The sequence below is a fragment of the Hippopotamus amphibius genome, chromosome 16 (genome assembly GCF_030028045.1).
Source record: "Hippopotamus amphibius kiboko isolate mHipAmp2 chromosome 16, mHipAmp2.hap2, whole genome shotgun sequence".
Lineage (NCBI taxonomy): Eukaryota > Metazoa > Chordata > Mammalia > Artiodactyla > Hippopotamidae > Hippopotamus > Hippopotamus amphibius.
The window spans coordinates 15,608,225-15,625,438 of NC_080201.1; the positions used below are offsets into that span (position 1 = coordinate 15,608,225).

Consider the following 17,214-nt stretch of genomic DNA (forward strand, 5'->3'; position numbering starts at 1 on the left):
AGGACCATGACCCTACCTTGTCAGTGCCCTCAGTCTGCCTGCTACCCTCCTTCAGCACGATGGTCTGCAGTTGCTCGGCAGGCAGTGTGGATGAATGAGCATGGAGGCTGAGACCACCCAACGCATCTCACTCACTGGAAAACAAATGCAGTGTAACCAGTGCCTCCCCGTAGGACCAAAGGGTCCACCCTCTTCCTTCCATGCTGAACGCGTGATGGATGGCGACGAGGTTGCGGAGGTGAGAATTCTGGTTTCAGAAGCCACTATTATTTCCCCATGCATGGAGAGGGGAAACTTTATCACCTTTTTTTTTTTCATACTCTCAAATTGCTCTGGAATTCTAAAGCTTCCCTTGCGAGCTAAGGAGTCCTTCTAAAGTGTTTTAAAAAATAAAATCAGCACTTGCTTACTCATTCCTCTTTCTCTGGAGTAACACAACGGCCCTGCTATAATATGAAATACTGCATCCCCTGATGTAAAAACTCCCAGGGCTCATCTCCCTTCTATCTGGGGCAGCCTGCATTTTTAGTAGACCAGATCTGTCTGGAACTGGACAGCAGCCACCTGCAGCTCCCTACGCTTCCTCTCTAAAGATAAAGCCGTGCCTTTCTTACATCAGAGTCTGTTAACACCCAGCTACAATCCCATTGTGCTTCCCTGGGTGATGTGGGGACTTCTCCAAAGAGTTAGGTTAACGAGGCTGACAGGGCCCCTCCCAGCTTGAGCCCAGACATTAAAATGTCAATCCCTATCAAAACATGGTACCAAAGCCTTTATAAAATTTCTGTAGACGGGTAAATAGTTGTGCAAGTTCTCCATCAGCAGGCTGGAAGAGGATTTACTACTGGCCACGACAGTCTAACTTTTCTCAAGCTGCTTCTCTCTGAACAACTTCAAAAGGGCCAGAGTCCCAAAATCAATTTCTACTTTAGTTCTGTCACTAGCATACATTGTAGGCTTAAGTAAATGAGGTTGTACAAATACCAAGAGGGAAAGTACTGTGCTTTTCTTTTTTGAAGACTTTTCTAAACTCTAACTTAAATTCTAAAAGCGACGTTACAGTCTAGAAAACGTTATTTTTTAAAAAAATTAATTACTGGTCACTTTAAGGCCGTTATGACATCACAATAGTGAAAGGCAAATAGATGCACTCCAGAGACAAACCGCAGTTTAAACAGTGCCTGGAACCGCTCGTCCATACTGGTAACAACTTGAAGGGTTCCTACCTGTAGTGGCTTTTACAATGACAAAATGAATTGGAAACAATCTAGATCTTTCACAACAACAGGGCATGGTGTAGCCACTCTATTGAGTATTAGATGACATTACACATGATAGCTATGAAGCAATATGGAAAAGTCCTTGAGAATGTTAATTAGAAAAGAAATAAGATAAAGTATGCATTATAACATGGTACAGCTTTGTAAAAATAGGTATTAGAAAAAAAAGACTAGAAGAAAATGACAGCTGTATTTTGGTGGTGGCATCATGGACCATTTCCCCATTTTCTAAGTTTGTCATGTAGTTATATTATTTTCAATAAAATAATTGAAGAGTTTAGCATTTAAATTCACCTGTCCACGAAAAGGTTGATATTTGGATCCATGCTGTGCAAAACATCAGGTGGTATTTTTTTCTTTGCTGGTTAAAGCAGTTTTTCCTCATTTTGGCAGCTACGTCATATGAAAATATGTGTTAAATCTCAATGAATCTTCCACAGGCAACATGCTGGGCTCCTGGCGCTTCAAAGGGTTTAAAAACATGGCAAGGAACATGCGAGTGCCGTTGATTACATACTCTATACAGTGGGGCAAGAGGGATGCTGGGACAACGAAATGCAGGGTCAAACCCCAACCACAGCCTGATAGGATGTGAGCTGTGGATTCCTCGCCACACATACTTTCTGAGGAGTGGATAAACACTTGCTCAACTTGTTAGGAGTTAAGGTTGCCCCACCCAACTCACTGGTGAGGCACAAAAAGGACTGGCATGTCCTGGTTATGGAGTATAGAACATTCAAAATCAACATTCTGGGCTGAACGCCACCATTCCCCCTTAAACTGTGATGGGCTGGCCACTGTATCTGATGAAGGCAAGTACCGAGAGAGGCAGACCTGATTCACGACTCTCCATTTCATTCTCTTAGGCTCCTCTACATTCCAGGCAAAAGAATTTCATTTCAAACGGAAAGACACAGTAGTCAGTGCACGGCTTCCTCAAGAAAAACAAAAATCATTTATGTGACATCAACTTCCAGGTATCCTTTGTTTTTAACATATTTGCTTGGGGAGAATTTAACCTCTAAAACCAATTACTTAAAAGCTTACCCCTCTTGTCAGATTAATTAGAGGGAACAGGGAAGAAAAGAGAGCTGATACGAATTCATGCAAGTTCTATTTACAGTTTTCAAGAAGTGGCTTTATTATGTTCTAAGCGTATAGAATAATTTAAACAAGCCTAGTAAGGCTTCAGGTAGGAGGTGACTAATTGTAAAGAGTAGGTAAGAACAATACAAATTAGGGGGCTTCAAGTGGTCAAGTATGGTAGAAACACAGTCCCTTTAACTTCACCTGATGAAACCACTTTTCCTAGAACAAATTCTCACCCAATTCCAATCCTAATAAACTAAAATCCGAGTCACTGAAAATTTGGTGACAGAAAGCTTGAGAGTTGTACTCACAATACCATGGACTGCCAGCAGACTTAAGGCCAATGCGTGCCTCCTTTCTCACCTAGTGATGTGGTCGTACAACTCTGAAGCCAGAGAAGGCAGGGAGTTGCTGCCTCCTGGAAAAGAAACCTGAAGAACAACTGGAAATGAAGTAGAAATGGAATCTTAAGGTACCCAGTTTTTGGCTTTTCCTAATCATTCACCAAGACATCAGCTTGCCCTCCAAGACAGTCAAAAGTACAGCAAGTTTCAGTTTCATAAGCAAAATTCACCTTCTCATTACTCAAGACACCAATGGCAACTGTTGCTGTGGCAGACATTCTCTGCCACAGGCCAGCCTTTGGCCAGAGTCCTCCCTTGGGGAGATCCTGGGTGTGCGCTGAGCTGTCCACACTGCTGGGAAGTTTCTTCTGCAGTTTCCTTTCTTTATGGCACAGTGGCACCTGGAAGCCATGTTCACCAAAGTGCTGACCCTCTTCCTTCTGGGTACCCCAAGGTGAGCCCACCGAAGGTCTGGGATGCTGCCTGACACGTCATCCTTGTGGAGAGGCCAAAGGTACCCGCCACCCCCACTTCTCAACCATCAGACTCTGAGCTAAAGTACCACTGACAGCCCCTCCATCTAAACTTCCATCTCCCAAACCAGCAACATAATGGAGGAGCCAATTAAATGATTATTAATTCATGCTACTTTCCGTAAGCCAGAGGTTCTCATTGCCTTGTGTTCCGTAAACCAGCTTGCCACCTGCCCCAGAAATTTACAGCAATCTTTTATCTATCTCCATTGACTAAGGAGGGGGAAAAAAAAGGCATTCATACAGTTCCATACCCAGTGCTTGAGTTGGGATAATGACCCCAGCACGCTAGTCACAGAAACTTCACAGATGTAAAAATGGTCATTCGGCTCATAATGAAAATGAAAGGGTCAGTGAGCGCTCTCTCTCCATAGCCCCTTTCCCTCAGCTTCTCAGAGGCCCCACACTCCCCTCTAGAAAGCAGAAATGCATGGGTTCCAGAAGGTCATCTGTGCTCTGGGCTTTGTGATCCTCAGACTGTCGTTGGATGCGGAGCTGCTCCTGGTGTCTGCTTGCAATTCCCTCCCCAGAGGAGAGGCTAGAATTTCTTACTCACATCTTCTGCAGAGCTACTGCACTTGACAAGTAGCCAGAGATCTGGCTAAATTCTCTCCCTCCCCTAATACAGTGAACAACAGTTCCTTTAAAGGGTCTGCTTTGCTGCCAACTTGGTCGTTAAACATGCATGGTTCTCATTCTGCCTCCAATCAAGCACTTAAAGATGTTTCAAAGAGGAATCGGGGAGTCTGTGAAGTGAAGGTGCGCACCGACATACCCAGCGGGGGCCTTCATGCCATGGCTAATGCCCTTCCCCACCCAGAGGTGTGGAATCTGTCTCAGAGTCCAGCGCAGTGAGGGTAAGAACCTTCTATTCAAAACACACTCCCATTTTCAGTAACTGCAAGCTACACTGCTCCTGCAAGTCTCTAGAAAGCATTTTAGAGAAGTACAACCACCTACTCAAAACAGAGAAGAACATGCCTAGGTAGGTAGAGCGAGACACACAGGCCTCAACACTTACCAGATATGTCTTTCTGCTTCCATGAAGGATTTCAAAGAAAAGTTGAGTTATACTACAGATGGGTATAACTGCTACTCGGGGAATGGTTCATTATTTTTCTTCTCCAACTCAAAGATGAACCAGATAGGTCAACACATTGAAAATCCAGAAGCTCTTTGGAGTTGCTGTAGTTGTTATTTTGTTTTTTATTTGGAAGTACAGATTCACAGGAAGTTGCAAGAATAGTACAGAGAGGTCTGTTTCCCCTTCACCCAGGTGTCACTTTTTAACCAGAGTTTAGATGAAGATCACTAGGTCTCTGATCACTCTTCATCATGACCACAAGTCTCCCCCTCCCACTCCTGTGATCTGGAATTCCATCGGCCAAGACCAGGACTTGTGCCTCTTCTACACACTTCTGTCTTTTAGAAAAGCGCAGTAACTCTCTCACGCGGCGGGGGCTCATGGCCTTACCATCCGGTTAAAGGAGAAAGGTCTCAAACGTCTCACATGTCACAGAGATCAGAGCCCCAACATTCTCAAGCTCGAGTGTGAGTCAGAAATCCCCTGGAAGGCTTGCTAAAACACAGAAGGCAGCCCCCACACCCTAGAATAGGTCTGATTCAGAGAATTTGCATTTCCAGTGAGTTCCCAGTTGATGCTGATGGTCCAATCACACTCTGAGAATCACCGTCAGAGCCAAAGCTTTCTGTAATTGGTAGGAACCACACTGCTTTGCGGCTGGACTAGAATTAAATAAGGGGGCCTGGCAGGTGTGGGAAGACCCGGCCGTCCACTTTCAAATGACCCTTGCTGAAAATGATACTCTCATCATCTACACTCAGGGACGAAAGCCAGGCCTGGTCTCAAAGCTTGACGTCTTCCCCCTCAGGCCAAGGGTGAAAGATTAAATATGGCTGTCCCTCAGGGAATCTGCCTGCTCTAAACCAACACAGACACATTTTCAAAGCCAGAAATTCAGAAGGAATAACCTCCACGTGTTCTGTTAACAGTGTAATCCAGAATAACGATAGACTGCCCTGCTTATGAAAGTCGCGGTCTTTCCAAGGTCCTCGAGAACTTCTGTGAAAAGGGCAAATACCTCTGGGCTCTTTCCACTTCGCAGGAGGAGGAAGCGTCTTTTTGGTGCTGGCTTCCCAGGTCTTGGCACCTGCAAGCCACACCAGCCCGAGCCCCGCTTTGCTTCGGCCCTGGGAAGGATGCAGAGACCCACACCGGCCCCTGTGTCCACGAGTCAGCACTCTGGGAATGGGGGGATCAGGACGTGCTTGCCCAGTGAGTAGCCAAGGTGCAACGCGGGCCCGTGCTGAGTGCTGGCTGCTGCTGCTTGTCTGCATCTTTGGGGAGAAAACGGTGCTAAGTCCCACATCAGAGGCAGCCATTTGTTGTACTAATTCCTTGTTGAAATATGCATAAGGCTGCTTAAACTACACTGATTTGTGCTCCCAAAAGGCCATCCCGCAATTCATTTTCAAGATACCTTGTTCCCTCTGTGTCAGGTTTATGAATGAACCACTGTCAAAACAGAGCCACCAGCCACCACCTCGTTTAGACCAACAGCAGCTACCCGTGTATTTAATAACTTCTAAACTTTGTGCTGCCACCCTGAGCCCAGCTTGTGCCAGAAGCCAGGGACCAAAGGGGCCAACCCCAATTCCTCACTTTGAGGTATCGAATCAGCCTGCCTGTCTTTGGCCTCTTCTCAGCTCCTCAAGTGTCCTGTCTTCCCCTGGAAGAGCCCCCTGAGCTGTGCACAGATGCCATCTGCAGCTGTGGTCGCGGTGCCCGGTGCGGACAGGGCACGGTCGGCAGGCACACTGGGGTCTGCAACAGTCACTCTGCCCTCTGGCTTCATTACAGGATTGTGACAGCCGTGGACTTGGAAAAAACTACAACTGAGAGAAAGAACCTCAGAGAGACACCTGAACTAACAGGAAAAAGTCCAGAGGTGCAAGATGTAGGTCAAAACAAGAGGCGATGTGGGTCATGCTGAGACCAGGCCACAGTTAATTAACAGCAGCTCATCCAGCCCCCATCAAATCAAACATTAATTAGGTTAGTTAGGGCCTCTGAGCCCCAACACCGCACAGACTCCCAGAGACTAGACTAGAAGGATACTCTTCCAGTTTTTCCTCCAATTCAAACCAGTCTTCGTGAAATACTTAACTAAATATTAAAGGTGAAACGGAACTTGTGACAATAAACACATAAAATCTGGGTCCAGCGTGGAGACAGACACAAAGAGTCCTGCACGTCACGGCTCCGCACCCTTACAAATCAGCCTTCCCCGGGACCTGCCGAGGATTTCTCTTCGCTCGTCCAGGTTTGGCAGGAGCGTGAGAACCTGTGCTGGGGGCGAAAGACATCACCCAGGTCCCCGGGAGGGCTGGAAAATGGGAATACCTCTTCACTTTCCCCTGTAGGTTTCAAGTACCAAGCGGACTGGAAATGCCTCCTCTTGGAGTCTGTGCAGCACAGAGAGGGGAGGCCCACACTGAGTAATACTTACATCAACGTTTCTCTCTCACCACTTCGCTCAGTTTGCTCACAGCCTCCACAGGCCCAGGATGGACAATGTCTGTGAAGGGGTGCGGGGGAGGCAGCTTGGGGGCACCTGCCGGGACTCCTCGAGAACTCTTGTCTTCCCCTGGCCAAGTTCTCTTTGCACGAAGACACTGGCATCCCCATGCTAAGGAACAGAGCACATGGTGTGCAGGGCTGCCACAACCCGGCTCAGGCCCTGGCTGTGTGATCTTGAGCGTTTCAATCGACGACACTGGACTCTCAGCTTCTGTGTCTGTTGGTGAGAGGACAGTGTCTACCCACAGGGCTTCTGGGGGGCCAGCAAGAGAGATCAGGCATGTGGAGCCCAGCAGAGTCAAGTGCATGGTTAGAGCTCACACATTTGTTGCTATGGTTTCATTTTTACAACTATCTCTGCGAACTACTACAGGTGGATGTGCAGTTGTAGAACCACAGAGCGAGGGGAAATATTTGGTTTTAAGGACAAGCACAGACATCCTAAATTCACCTTTTCTGTAAATCAACACAGAAGAGTTCTCCTCACCCCACGGATTTGATATCTAAAAAGCAGAAAGAATAACTTGCACTTGAAAGTGTTTATGGTTATGCTGTTTCAACAACTGATTGTTAATGAAACATTCAAACAGTATTAGGCACTTGCTAGGAGATTACAAAAATGCATGAATATCGGGTTGGGGAGAGGCAAATAAGCACAGCACAGAAGATTTTTAGGGTGATAAAAATACTCTGTATGATATTATAATGAAGGTTATATGTCATTATACATTTGTCCAAACCCACAGAATGTACATCAAGAGTGAATCGTAAGGTAAACTGTGGACTTTGGATGATTAGGATGGATCAATCTAGGTGCATCATTGGTTAAAAAAAAAAAAATTCCATCCTGGTGAGTGATGTTGATAATGGGGGCAGCTATGCATGTTTGGGGGGGGGCACATGGCAGAGGGTATATGGGAAAGTTCTGTACCTCTCTCTAATTTTGCTGTAAACATAAAACAGCTCTTAAAAAAAAACAGTCTTTAAAAAAAACAAAAACAATAATGAATGAATGCCACATGGCCCTGACCATAAAGAGCTGACAATTCTGGTTGACAACTAGAGAAACAGGATTTTCAAGTCTGCTCCAATCCTTTGATAGTAAAAAGAAAGCTACTATGTCATGTGTTCTTCAGCTCTACAATTGGGGGGAATATATCCCTGACCCAGAAGGCAAATTGCGGTTTGATCACAAATCTGACACCTGGGAGTTCCCCATCCATGAGTTTCAGTTCTCTAGCTGCTAAATACAGGTAATGTTGGACTCAGGAAGAATGTGAGGGCCCAACGAAAGTGCTCTGATAGCCCATGAGAAAGGTACCGCAGTGTTTTTTTCAGAATGATGATCATGATTCTAACAGCAGAGGTGCTTCCCCCATCAGCACAAAAGCTAAAACTGAAACAAAGCAAGAAGATTAACATGGCCGAGTTGCAAGAATAATATGCAAATCTATAAGGTATTTTCTACAGCGATGAGAAACAAGTCGCTCCTTAATCTACATTTTCACTGCTCTCTATCTATACCTTGATAATTCTTATTACACTGTTACCATAGTTATATGATTGCATATGACGTCCCTTCTAGAAAGTGAGTTCCAATTCCTTTTTTTGTATGTGTCATATCTGCATTAGATGTCTGCTCAACTGATGTGGTGCCTATCTCTCTTATGACTTAAATATAAATTCTCAAAGCCAAGACCTTTGAATTACTGGAACTCAGGCAAGTCCAGATATACGCCATACCCTGTGCCTATTTTTGCTTCTCATCATAAAGATAGTTCAGATGGTTTGTTTTCAACTGTGAGACAGAATTCTGCCCGCAGTGACTTAAGCAGCCAAGCTACACTGAAAGTGGCCTGGAAAAAAAAGAGGGTGGGGAGTGGAGCAGGGGAAGGGAACAAGTGGACTCTGGAAAAGCTGACTTAGCCCCACAATTCCCATCTCTGGGTGAAAACGTAAAACCAAAAATGGATCCCGTTGGCAAGAATGGGAACCACAAAGGGGCCATGCAAGCCAGGCGCCCAGCATTCCCTCATACGTACCCCACCGCAAAGACAGATTTACTTCTGGGTGAGGTGGACAGATGGAACCGAGTCCGGAAGGACACGGAATTAAGCCAAAATGATTTCTGTAGAGGCGGTGAATGGCCTGGTTTCCAGCCAACAACAGGGCTGGGACATGGGGAGCCACTCAAAGGCACCCACGCAAGTCCCCAGAGATTCCTCCATTGATATCCTCATCACCGGGCTCTGATGACGCGGTGTGAGGGGCCTCAGGAACACTGGACCAGGCGAGAGCTTCAGTATTCTGATGCCCTGCCAAGAAAGGCCACGTGCTACTGCCTAACCTTCACGGAAGAAGCCTAAGGGGCCCAAGTGAACTCTCTCCAGGCTCCTGATCCACGCTCTCTCCACTAAGCCAGAGACCAGGAACATCCTTGCAAGTTACGAGCATTCTGACCTTAGAAATTAATATTCTCCGAGATTCTACACTAACTGTCCCTCCTCCAATCACATTTTCAAGAAGTTCCAGAACTGCAAGAACCCATTTAGTCCACACCTGCCACTTTACAGACTGTGAAACTGAGGTCCAAAGACCTACGGTCACGTAGCTTATCTCAGTGGCAGAACCAGAACCTTGAGCCCCGGGCTTCTGCCTCCTTCTAGCGCAGAATGCTTCCTCTCCTCGCATACCTTCTCTTGTCTTTATGGACTCAATTTTTTCAAAAAAGCATTGTTTCACCCCCTCCTTTCCTTTCTCTGCCACAGATTACATTTCAGGCTCTCAGTTCCCCATACAATGGCATCCCTATTTATACAAAGCTGTAAACAACAGGGAGAAGAGAGGGAGGGCTGGTAATAGATTTCCACCAGGATGTGCCTGACCTGCTTTTTTTCAACCTCAGTAATTAGAAAGGCAGTGGGTCTGCAGGAATTATTCATACGCAGCAAGAGCCATACACTATACATTTATGTTAAACATGTCAAATCCGATTGAAATCATGCCTGCCAGGGCCATATTCCATAAACACACTTTTCCCCAACAGTCGCCCAGACCCTGCCAGCCCATTCATACCTCCTTTAATAGCAGTCTTCCACAGATTCAAATCAGGGACGCTCCACTGCACTAATTGCTATGTGTTAGGTGAGCATCATGGGTTTAAAAAAATTAATAAAATAAAATCCCTTCAGGCCATTCCCCTTGAAAAGCAATGCTCAAACTACAATTCTAACTCAAAATTTTACAAAAATGCAAACATGGACCTCAGTTAGGGATCTCTGAAGCATTATTATGCTGTCATTTTAAGTTGGATTGTTGCCCCATCTTTGTTTGTTTGTTTGTTTGTCTGTTTAAAGTGCCAATACCCCCAGGTCATCTTGTCTCAAATTAGCTTCACTCGACCCAGCCTAGTGCTCCGTGGCTGGAAACCATGGTGGCTACAGGATTTAAATAACCATCTTGCTATGATTCTTTGCCAAGAGTTCAATTTTTTCCCCTAATTATTGGTGATAAAGCATCACATTAATTGTATATCACTTAATTTATAGCAATTAATGATTGATTGGATAATCACTGCATTAATTATTGTTCAGTTGCTGACACTGGGGGCTCTTCAATCTACAACACACACTTTCACATCCACACTGCTAAAAGAGAACACGCGATTGCTTTCACATTTTAAAAGAGAAAACCACAAAGTTGGACGGTGGAAATGGCTGTGCATTAGGGAAGAGGCTTTGAATCACAGACCCTTCCCGCACCCTCCAGGGGCCCACAGGAGCGCTTTCCGCTTGCCTGGAGGAGACGTGACCCAAGGTGTCTACCAAGGGCTTGCCGTGTGCCGCCATGTCCCATCGTGGAACCCAGGATGTGGTTGGTGGGTGCCACTTGTCTGTTTTCAAGGGGAGGCACCCAAGGCTCCCAGAGGCCAAGGTCATTTGCTAACTGGTGGGCATCCTGACTCCACGTCTAGAGCGTTCTTTCCACTTCACCAGCCTGCGCTCGGGCTGAGCACGACACTGCCTCACCACGAGGCACGGGCATAGCTGAGGATCCCACTCATTTCCAACATATAGTTGGCGGTTGTGTTACTGTTTTCCACAGCATTTCACCCCCATTCTAGTGTTGCTCTCTACACTAGAACGGGGTGAAAACGGGATCAAATGGTTAGACTGAACAATTCCATTCTTGGAGAGATGGATGGCGTACTGATAAGAGCTTGGGCTCTGTCCTACGAGTAAGTGGAAGAGCCAGTATGCAAATCTGAACCCGTCTATATATGCCTTTTGGCAACTTGCTTGAGCTCTCCTGGGCTCTGTTTACTTATCTGCAAAAGGGGTGGGGGTGGGAGTGGGGGTTCCTTCCAGTATCTATTTCACGGCGTTGGGGGTGAGAATCAAATGACATTATGCATATAAAGCAGTGCTGCCCAACTCTTCTTTACGTGGCAGCACACACAGAAAACCATAGCTAATTAGTATCAACAGATGACGCTGCACCTGCCCCTGGCCTAAGCAGCCCCCAGCCCCCACAGGCCAACCCAAGGGCTGTAGAGATCGGTACCTGTGACCATTCACAGTACGCCTGCTGGGCAGGACAGGTGTGATGCTCTAGACCAGTGCCTGGCACACAGTTACAGCTTAACGTAGCCTGAATAATAACTGGAAAGTACAATGAGAACTGCAGGCACATTCTTTCAGAGTTGGTTTTGCTCCTTCTGAGTCTCTCCAGCTGCCCTGGCCAATACGGTAGCTGCTAGCCACAGGCTATTGAAATTTAAATTCATTGAAATTAAGTAAAATTTAACATTGAGCTCCTCAGTGGTACTAGCTACATGTCAAGTACTGAACAGCCATATGTGGCTAGTGGCTGCTGTAATGTACAGTGTAGATGCAGAACATTTTTATCGACACAGCACTGACCTACAGTAATACTGTTTGATGACTGTGGGCGTTCCTGAAATCCCCAGTTGAGTGTTACACTCCCTGAAGGCAAGGCCAGTCATCTCAAGGAACTTGTGATCAGTGGAACTCTGCCCAGTGCCCTGCACGTGGTAGGGACCCAACCACTGACTATGGGCTTGATGCTCTCGTGATCCAAATCACTATCCTGCTTGTCTTGCTGCCACTCAAGGGAAAAGGCCTCACTCCTAAATGAAAGAATCCCAAAGAGGGTCCATTAACGACACACATCAGAAAGGAAATCAGGAGTCCCATTCCGATGTAAAAATAAATAACAAAAAAATTTTAGTAAAGATTATCCATTCCTATACAAAATCCCAAACTACATAATCAATAGCTGAGAAAATGCCAATTACCCAGGTCCATCTGAAATATTATTCATCTGCATCCTGAGCAGCCACTCATCAACAGGACAAATTGTGAAATCACTATTTACTTACTTGCCAGGAGGAAGCACTCCTCATCCCATTTAATCAGATAGGAACAGCTCAATTTAGGGAGTACGTGGAACAAACGCAGACATTTTTTATAAAATACTAAGGATCCCAAAGAAGGCTCAGGAGAGGTTGCTGGCACCTATATCGATTCCAAGATCAAATCGGCCCAAGTACCTTAATAAAGCCTGTCATTACACACTCAAACAATACAGACAAAATTATGCTTCAGGTCAAAAGAGGATCATTTGCAGGAGTCAGGGAAGAATCTTCCCTTCTCTCTTTACTGCTGTGCAACTGGCAAGATGCATCTCTGAGTTATTCATATTCTCTCTCTCTCTCTCGTAGAGATAAAGACTAACTATGGCCTGTTGCTTGAATGACTGAATGAGAATGTGGAGTCTTCCTAGAGACACTGGATCTTTTCGGTGCTCATTTTAAGTCTTCACGTAGGCTCCTGACTGCCTGGCATGTCCGCCAGTGCTATGAAGACACACTCCCACTGAAATACAAACACTGTGAATGAGACTTAACTGAACCGCCCTCAACAAAGCTTGCCCTAACCTGGTATAAGGATTAGAGAAGCACATACAAAGTGCCCCAAACAGAGCCTGGCACACAGTAGGAGCTTTCTAGATGGCGGCTGCTTTTTGTTGTTTTCTCAGTGTCCCTAGCGCACAGCATGCAGGAAACATGCACCACGTGCCATTTGCACAATCCCATTACATCCTGCTATGTTGTTCCCCTCAGCTTCTCAAAAAACCTGCCTGGCAACAGTTTTACATTCAAATGGGGGGACCCGAAGAGAAACTGCCACTAGGTTTCCTCATCTTATTCAACTAAACAAAAACTAAATCAAAAAAACCCCTCCTGATACAGAGTTACCATGTATGCCAGGCACTATTCCAAGCTTCCCATGTTCAAATAACCCTCACAGCAATGCCATGGAAGTAGGGGCATTTCTTAATGTCCATCTCATGGGAGAAAACTGAGGCACAGAAAGGTACCTGGAGGGAGGTCACAGAGCTGGTACACGGCAGAGACAGGATTAGAAACAAGGCACCCAAACTGTGAAAACAAAGGATGGATTGGCCTTCAAACTGTGTCTGTGAAATCCTCCTGCCTAGCTCACCTCCTCCGGGCAGATGTGTATTAAACACTGCTGTCTGCAAAGTCTGTTTAGATCTCCTCTTAATATTACAGCAGAGTCTGGGATCCTGACCCATGAGAAGCAACACAGGACAATCCTCCCCACAGACTCAGGGCCTTCAAGTGCGGACGTCCACCTCCTGCTCCCCGGCCCCACCTTCCAGATCTTCCTAGGGGGCTCACTGTGGCCCTCAGCATTAGCTCAAGCACAGGCCTCTGGACACCACAGAGCCCAGTTCAAAAGGGGATGCTGAGCAGCACGGCTGGTAAAATTTGCCCAGTGTGCCCATCCAGCCTCTCAGCTGCCGGGATGCCCAGAAAATGCGGGACAGCGACGTACTGTGGGGCCGGATCCCTACCGATATCTAGAAGCTGTTATGCTCACATATCTCTTTTCTAGGCTGAAGAGCCCCAATTTCTCCCAGCCTCTTCTAAGAGGCAATATTTCTCTGCCTTCAGTCATTTTCATTGCTCCGCCCTGGCCTCCCTCCAAGATTCTGTATCTTGTTTAAACAGTAAAGGCCAACAGTGAAGATGGTTTAAGAACAGTCATGCCTGGAAAAGTAACAAAGGCCCAACCAACATGGACTACAGAAGGTAAATATTTTCTCAAAAAAAAAAAAAAAAAATCAAAGTATTACAGTATTAATAATGGAAGGCAGTAAGAATTAGGTTGACCAAATAAAATAATTTCTGTTGCTTGTCATGCCATTTCCTCCAATCATAGTGGTGGTTTCTGGGAGACTTCTCTGTCCTGATAAGCCTTCTCAGAAACGACTTTGCCTCTCCTCAAAAAAGATCTAAGTTTTTCTTAGTCTCAGCAATTCTTTCCCTCAATACAGAAATCCTATCATCTTGAGAGAAGGCCATTTCCCCCTTCTCTCAACACCACCTTTTCCAGAAATAGCACTTCCTTTCCTGACTTCTTCAATTTCTTCTGCTTTTGGTAAGACATCCTCCTGCCTGGCTGCCCTGCCTACCTCCCCTTTGGGGCCAAGGTAGGACACCAAGAATACGCAGAGCTGCCCAGGCCCCCAAATGCAGGATGAAGCCCACCCTCCACTGCTGACTCCTTAGAGATTCAGGGGCGACACTGATCAAGTTCCACACGGCAAATCCCTCCACTGGGCTTGGGAGCAGGCGGGACAGGGCCCTGGACCTTCCACGGAGGAAGAATCACATCAAAAGCAAACAACACAGCAGCCCCTAGGACAGAGCCAGACACCTGGACGCTCACTCGATAAACGAGCTGGCTTGGGGGCCATTTCAAACAACTTAAAAAATTCCTTAACATAACATAACAGGAGAAGGAAGGTGACCACTGAAAACAAGCAAAAGATAAAATCCGTCTCCCACCCACACAGAACCAGCCTAGCTGTTCTGGGTGGATTAAGGATGTGTCCGCCCCCTGACCTGCTGGCCTCACTCCTCCGGGAGAAACACTAGGGGCTGGAGGGCAGCCACACTTTCTACCTGTCCACTTGCTCTGGTCCTTCTCGCCTCCACTCTCCTGGTCTTTAGCAAGCTCCTCGGGATCCGCAGCCACTTCACTGGGCCCTTCAACATCTTCAATGGCTTCTTCTGAAAAAGAAGAAAAACAAAATGTCAAGGATTAAAAGTAGACAGAAGATGAAGGAGTCTTGGCTCCTACTCCAAAGAAGTACCAACCGCACAACACAGGCCTCCAACAACTGTCCCTCCTCCCCTCCCAGTGGCCCCCGAGAGGCCAACCGCACTATGGACACGCGAGCTCTGGGTAAGCACTGGGGGCTTTCCTTCCCCGCTCATTGGCATGAGACCGCAACTTGCTCTAGACATGCAGACACTAGGTATTTCCAGATGGATTCTGAATGCCTCATTTGAGCTTTTCTCATTGAAAAGGCAATCCTGTTGAGGAAATAACTCCATCTGAGTTCCTGAAATCGCATACAAGTCTTTTATACTTGCAAATGCAAAAAAAAAGGGAGCCACAGGTTTGCTTCTTGCCTAGCTCCAAACACACTGCGAACTGGCATTGAACTGGACTAGACCCGATCTTTCACCCCGCACAAGGCCTCTTGGTGCCTGTGTACCTGCCAGACCATGGCGAGAGGGTTTTACAGTCATTCATATTCTGAAGAGTCACAGAATATCAGTGATATGATTTCATCAACGTGAAGAGGTCTAGAAAATAAACATCTGTGGGCACGCCAGGCATCAGTGGCAAGAAGCTAGATTTGTAGAGAAAGGGAAAATTTTTTATATTAGAATTATACACCTCCCTTTTGAAGACACTCCATTCTTTACCCACCACTTGCTTAAAATGAACCAAGGAAATTCTCCCCAGCTCAACACACACTGCTTTAGTAAAGGGAGAAGAATGGTCATTTCTAACACTAGGTTAATCAGGAAATAAAATGCCACTTGCCTGCCAAAGTGGGGGTGAAGAGGATAAGATTCCCCGGATGCTGAGGGAAAGGAAGTGAGGCACTTCTCCCTTGCTCTCTGGCCCTTTTGTTCATTATCTAAAATGTTTACTATGAATAGGCTAAATGAATGAATAAGGCAGGCAAACCTGATGATGAAATTATTAGGAGACTTTGAAGAGCACAACTTCCTGGATGTAGAGACGCTGAAACCCAGCCACCCGTGTCTGTCACCTGAGGCCTGCGCTAGACCAGATCCATGGGACCAGGGGTGATGGTCCAATCTAAGTCCATGGACTTAGGGTTATTCCAACGTCACCCTAGGTCCCTCTTGCCCTAACTCTAGTTTTCAACATTTCAAGGTGTAATACCCTCCAACCCTCTAGAAAACAGCTTCTAAGTTTCGTCTCACAAAGGAAGTAAAAAGAGTTCAAAGAAAATTGACCTCAGACGATGTTTAAAATGAGGAAGAAATTATCTATTTAGAGCCAGATTTTCCTAACTCTTCCCCAAAAGACAATGGAAGACCAAGAGCTGGAAAACTGAACTAGGGGTTAGGGAACATGTCTTGATTACCACCAACAGGGGATGCATAAAGCGGTCATGGGGAACAAGGATGAGAGAAGATACTGCTTATCTTCTTCTCCAATTAAGAGGCTTCCACAAATAATTTGTCACCTTTCTGTCTCAGTGCACAGTCAAGTTAACATCAGGTCTCCCCCTGCCCACCCCTAGTTCAAACAGAGAAAAAATCAGGCAACCATGGTTTGAAGTCAGTCAGATACATAGCACCACATTAACACGGCACAGCCCTTAGTGGAGAAAAAAAAAAATGTACAAAGTGTTAGTTAAGCAATAATAAGCAAGTTGCACAGTATGTGATATGTACCATCTTAATTATGTCCAGGCAGGATGTTCGATGCACATTTTTAGGCTTTTGATAAAAATGTTCAACATGTAACTATAAAATCCATCTTTGAAAGGTGATACCAGCATTCAGCTAATCAGTATTATTAAGCTGGGTCTACCCAAAGTAGCTAGGTCTCTTAAAACATATTCATTTGCCCCAACATATCCTATGATACAAAATACCTGTAAGTACCCACACATTAATCAAATGTGATTATGCAAAGAGATGGCTCAACGGCCCCTCCTCCCCAGGAGACACACATCATCACCCTAGGTGGAGACAGTCTCTCACCTTCAAAACAGGGAACTCCCCGATGTGATGAACAGTGTCTTAAGGTGCTGCTCTGCAGAGGAGGGAAGGGATTTACCTACTGGGAGGCCATCAAGGCCAGCGCTTCTTTCCTGTGTATTACGTGGGCTGCAGCCATCCAACCAGAGAGTTAAGAACTCATGGTCACTCTGGCACTGATCCCAGTTCTTTGAACCTTCCAAAACCATTCTATCCAGAG

The 17,214-nt window shown here is 46.0% G+C and overlaps 1 protein-coding gene across 5 annotated transcripts in view; it reads right to left on the reverse strand.

The window, feature by feature from the left end:
* ZFHX3 (zinc finger homeobox 3) overlaps positions 1-17,214 on the reverse strand; it is a 243,686-nt gene that overhangs the window by 29,252 nt on the left and 197,220 nt on the right. For 4 of the 5 annotated variants that reach the window (XM_057711282.1, XM_057711278.1, XM_057711281.1 and 1 more), the window contains one exon: positions 14,865-14,972. In XM_057711282.1, the coding sequence (XP_057567265.1) occupies positions 14,865-14,972 (108 nt within the window). The remainder of the gene's footprint in view (positions 1-14,864; positions 14,973-17,214) is intronic. The other variant, XM_057711280.1, reaches the window with a different exon arrangement.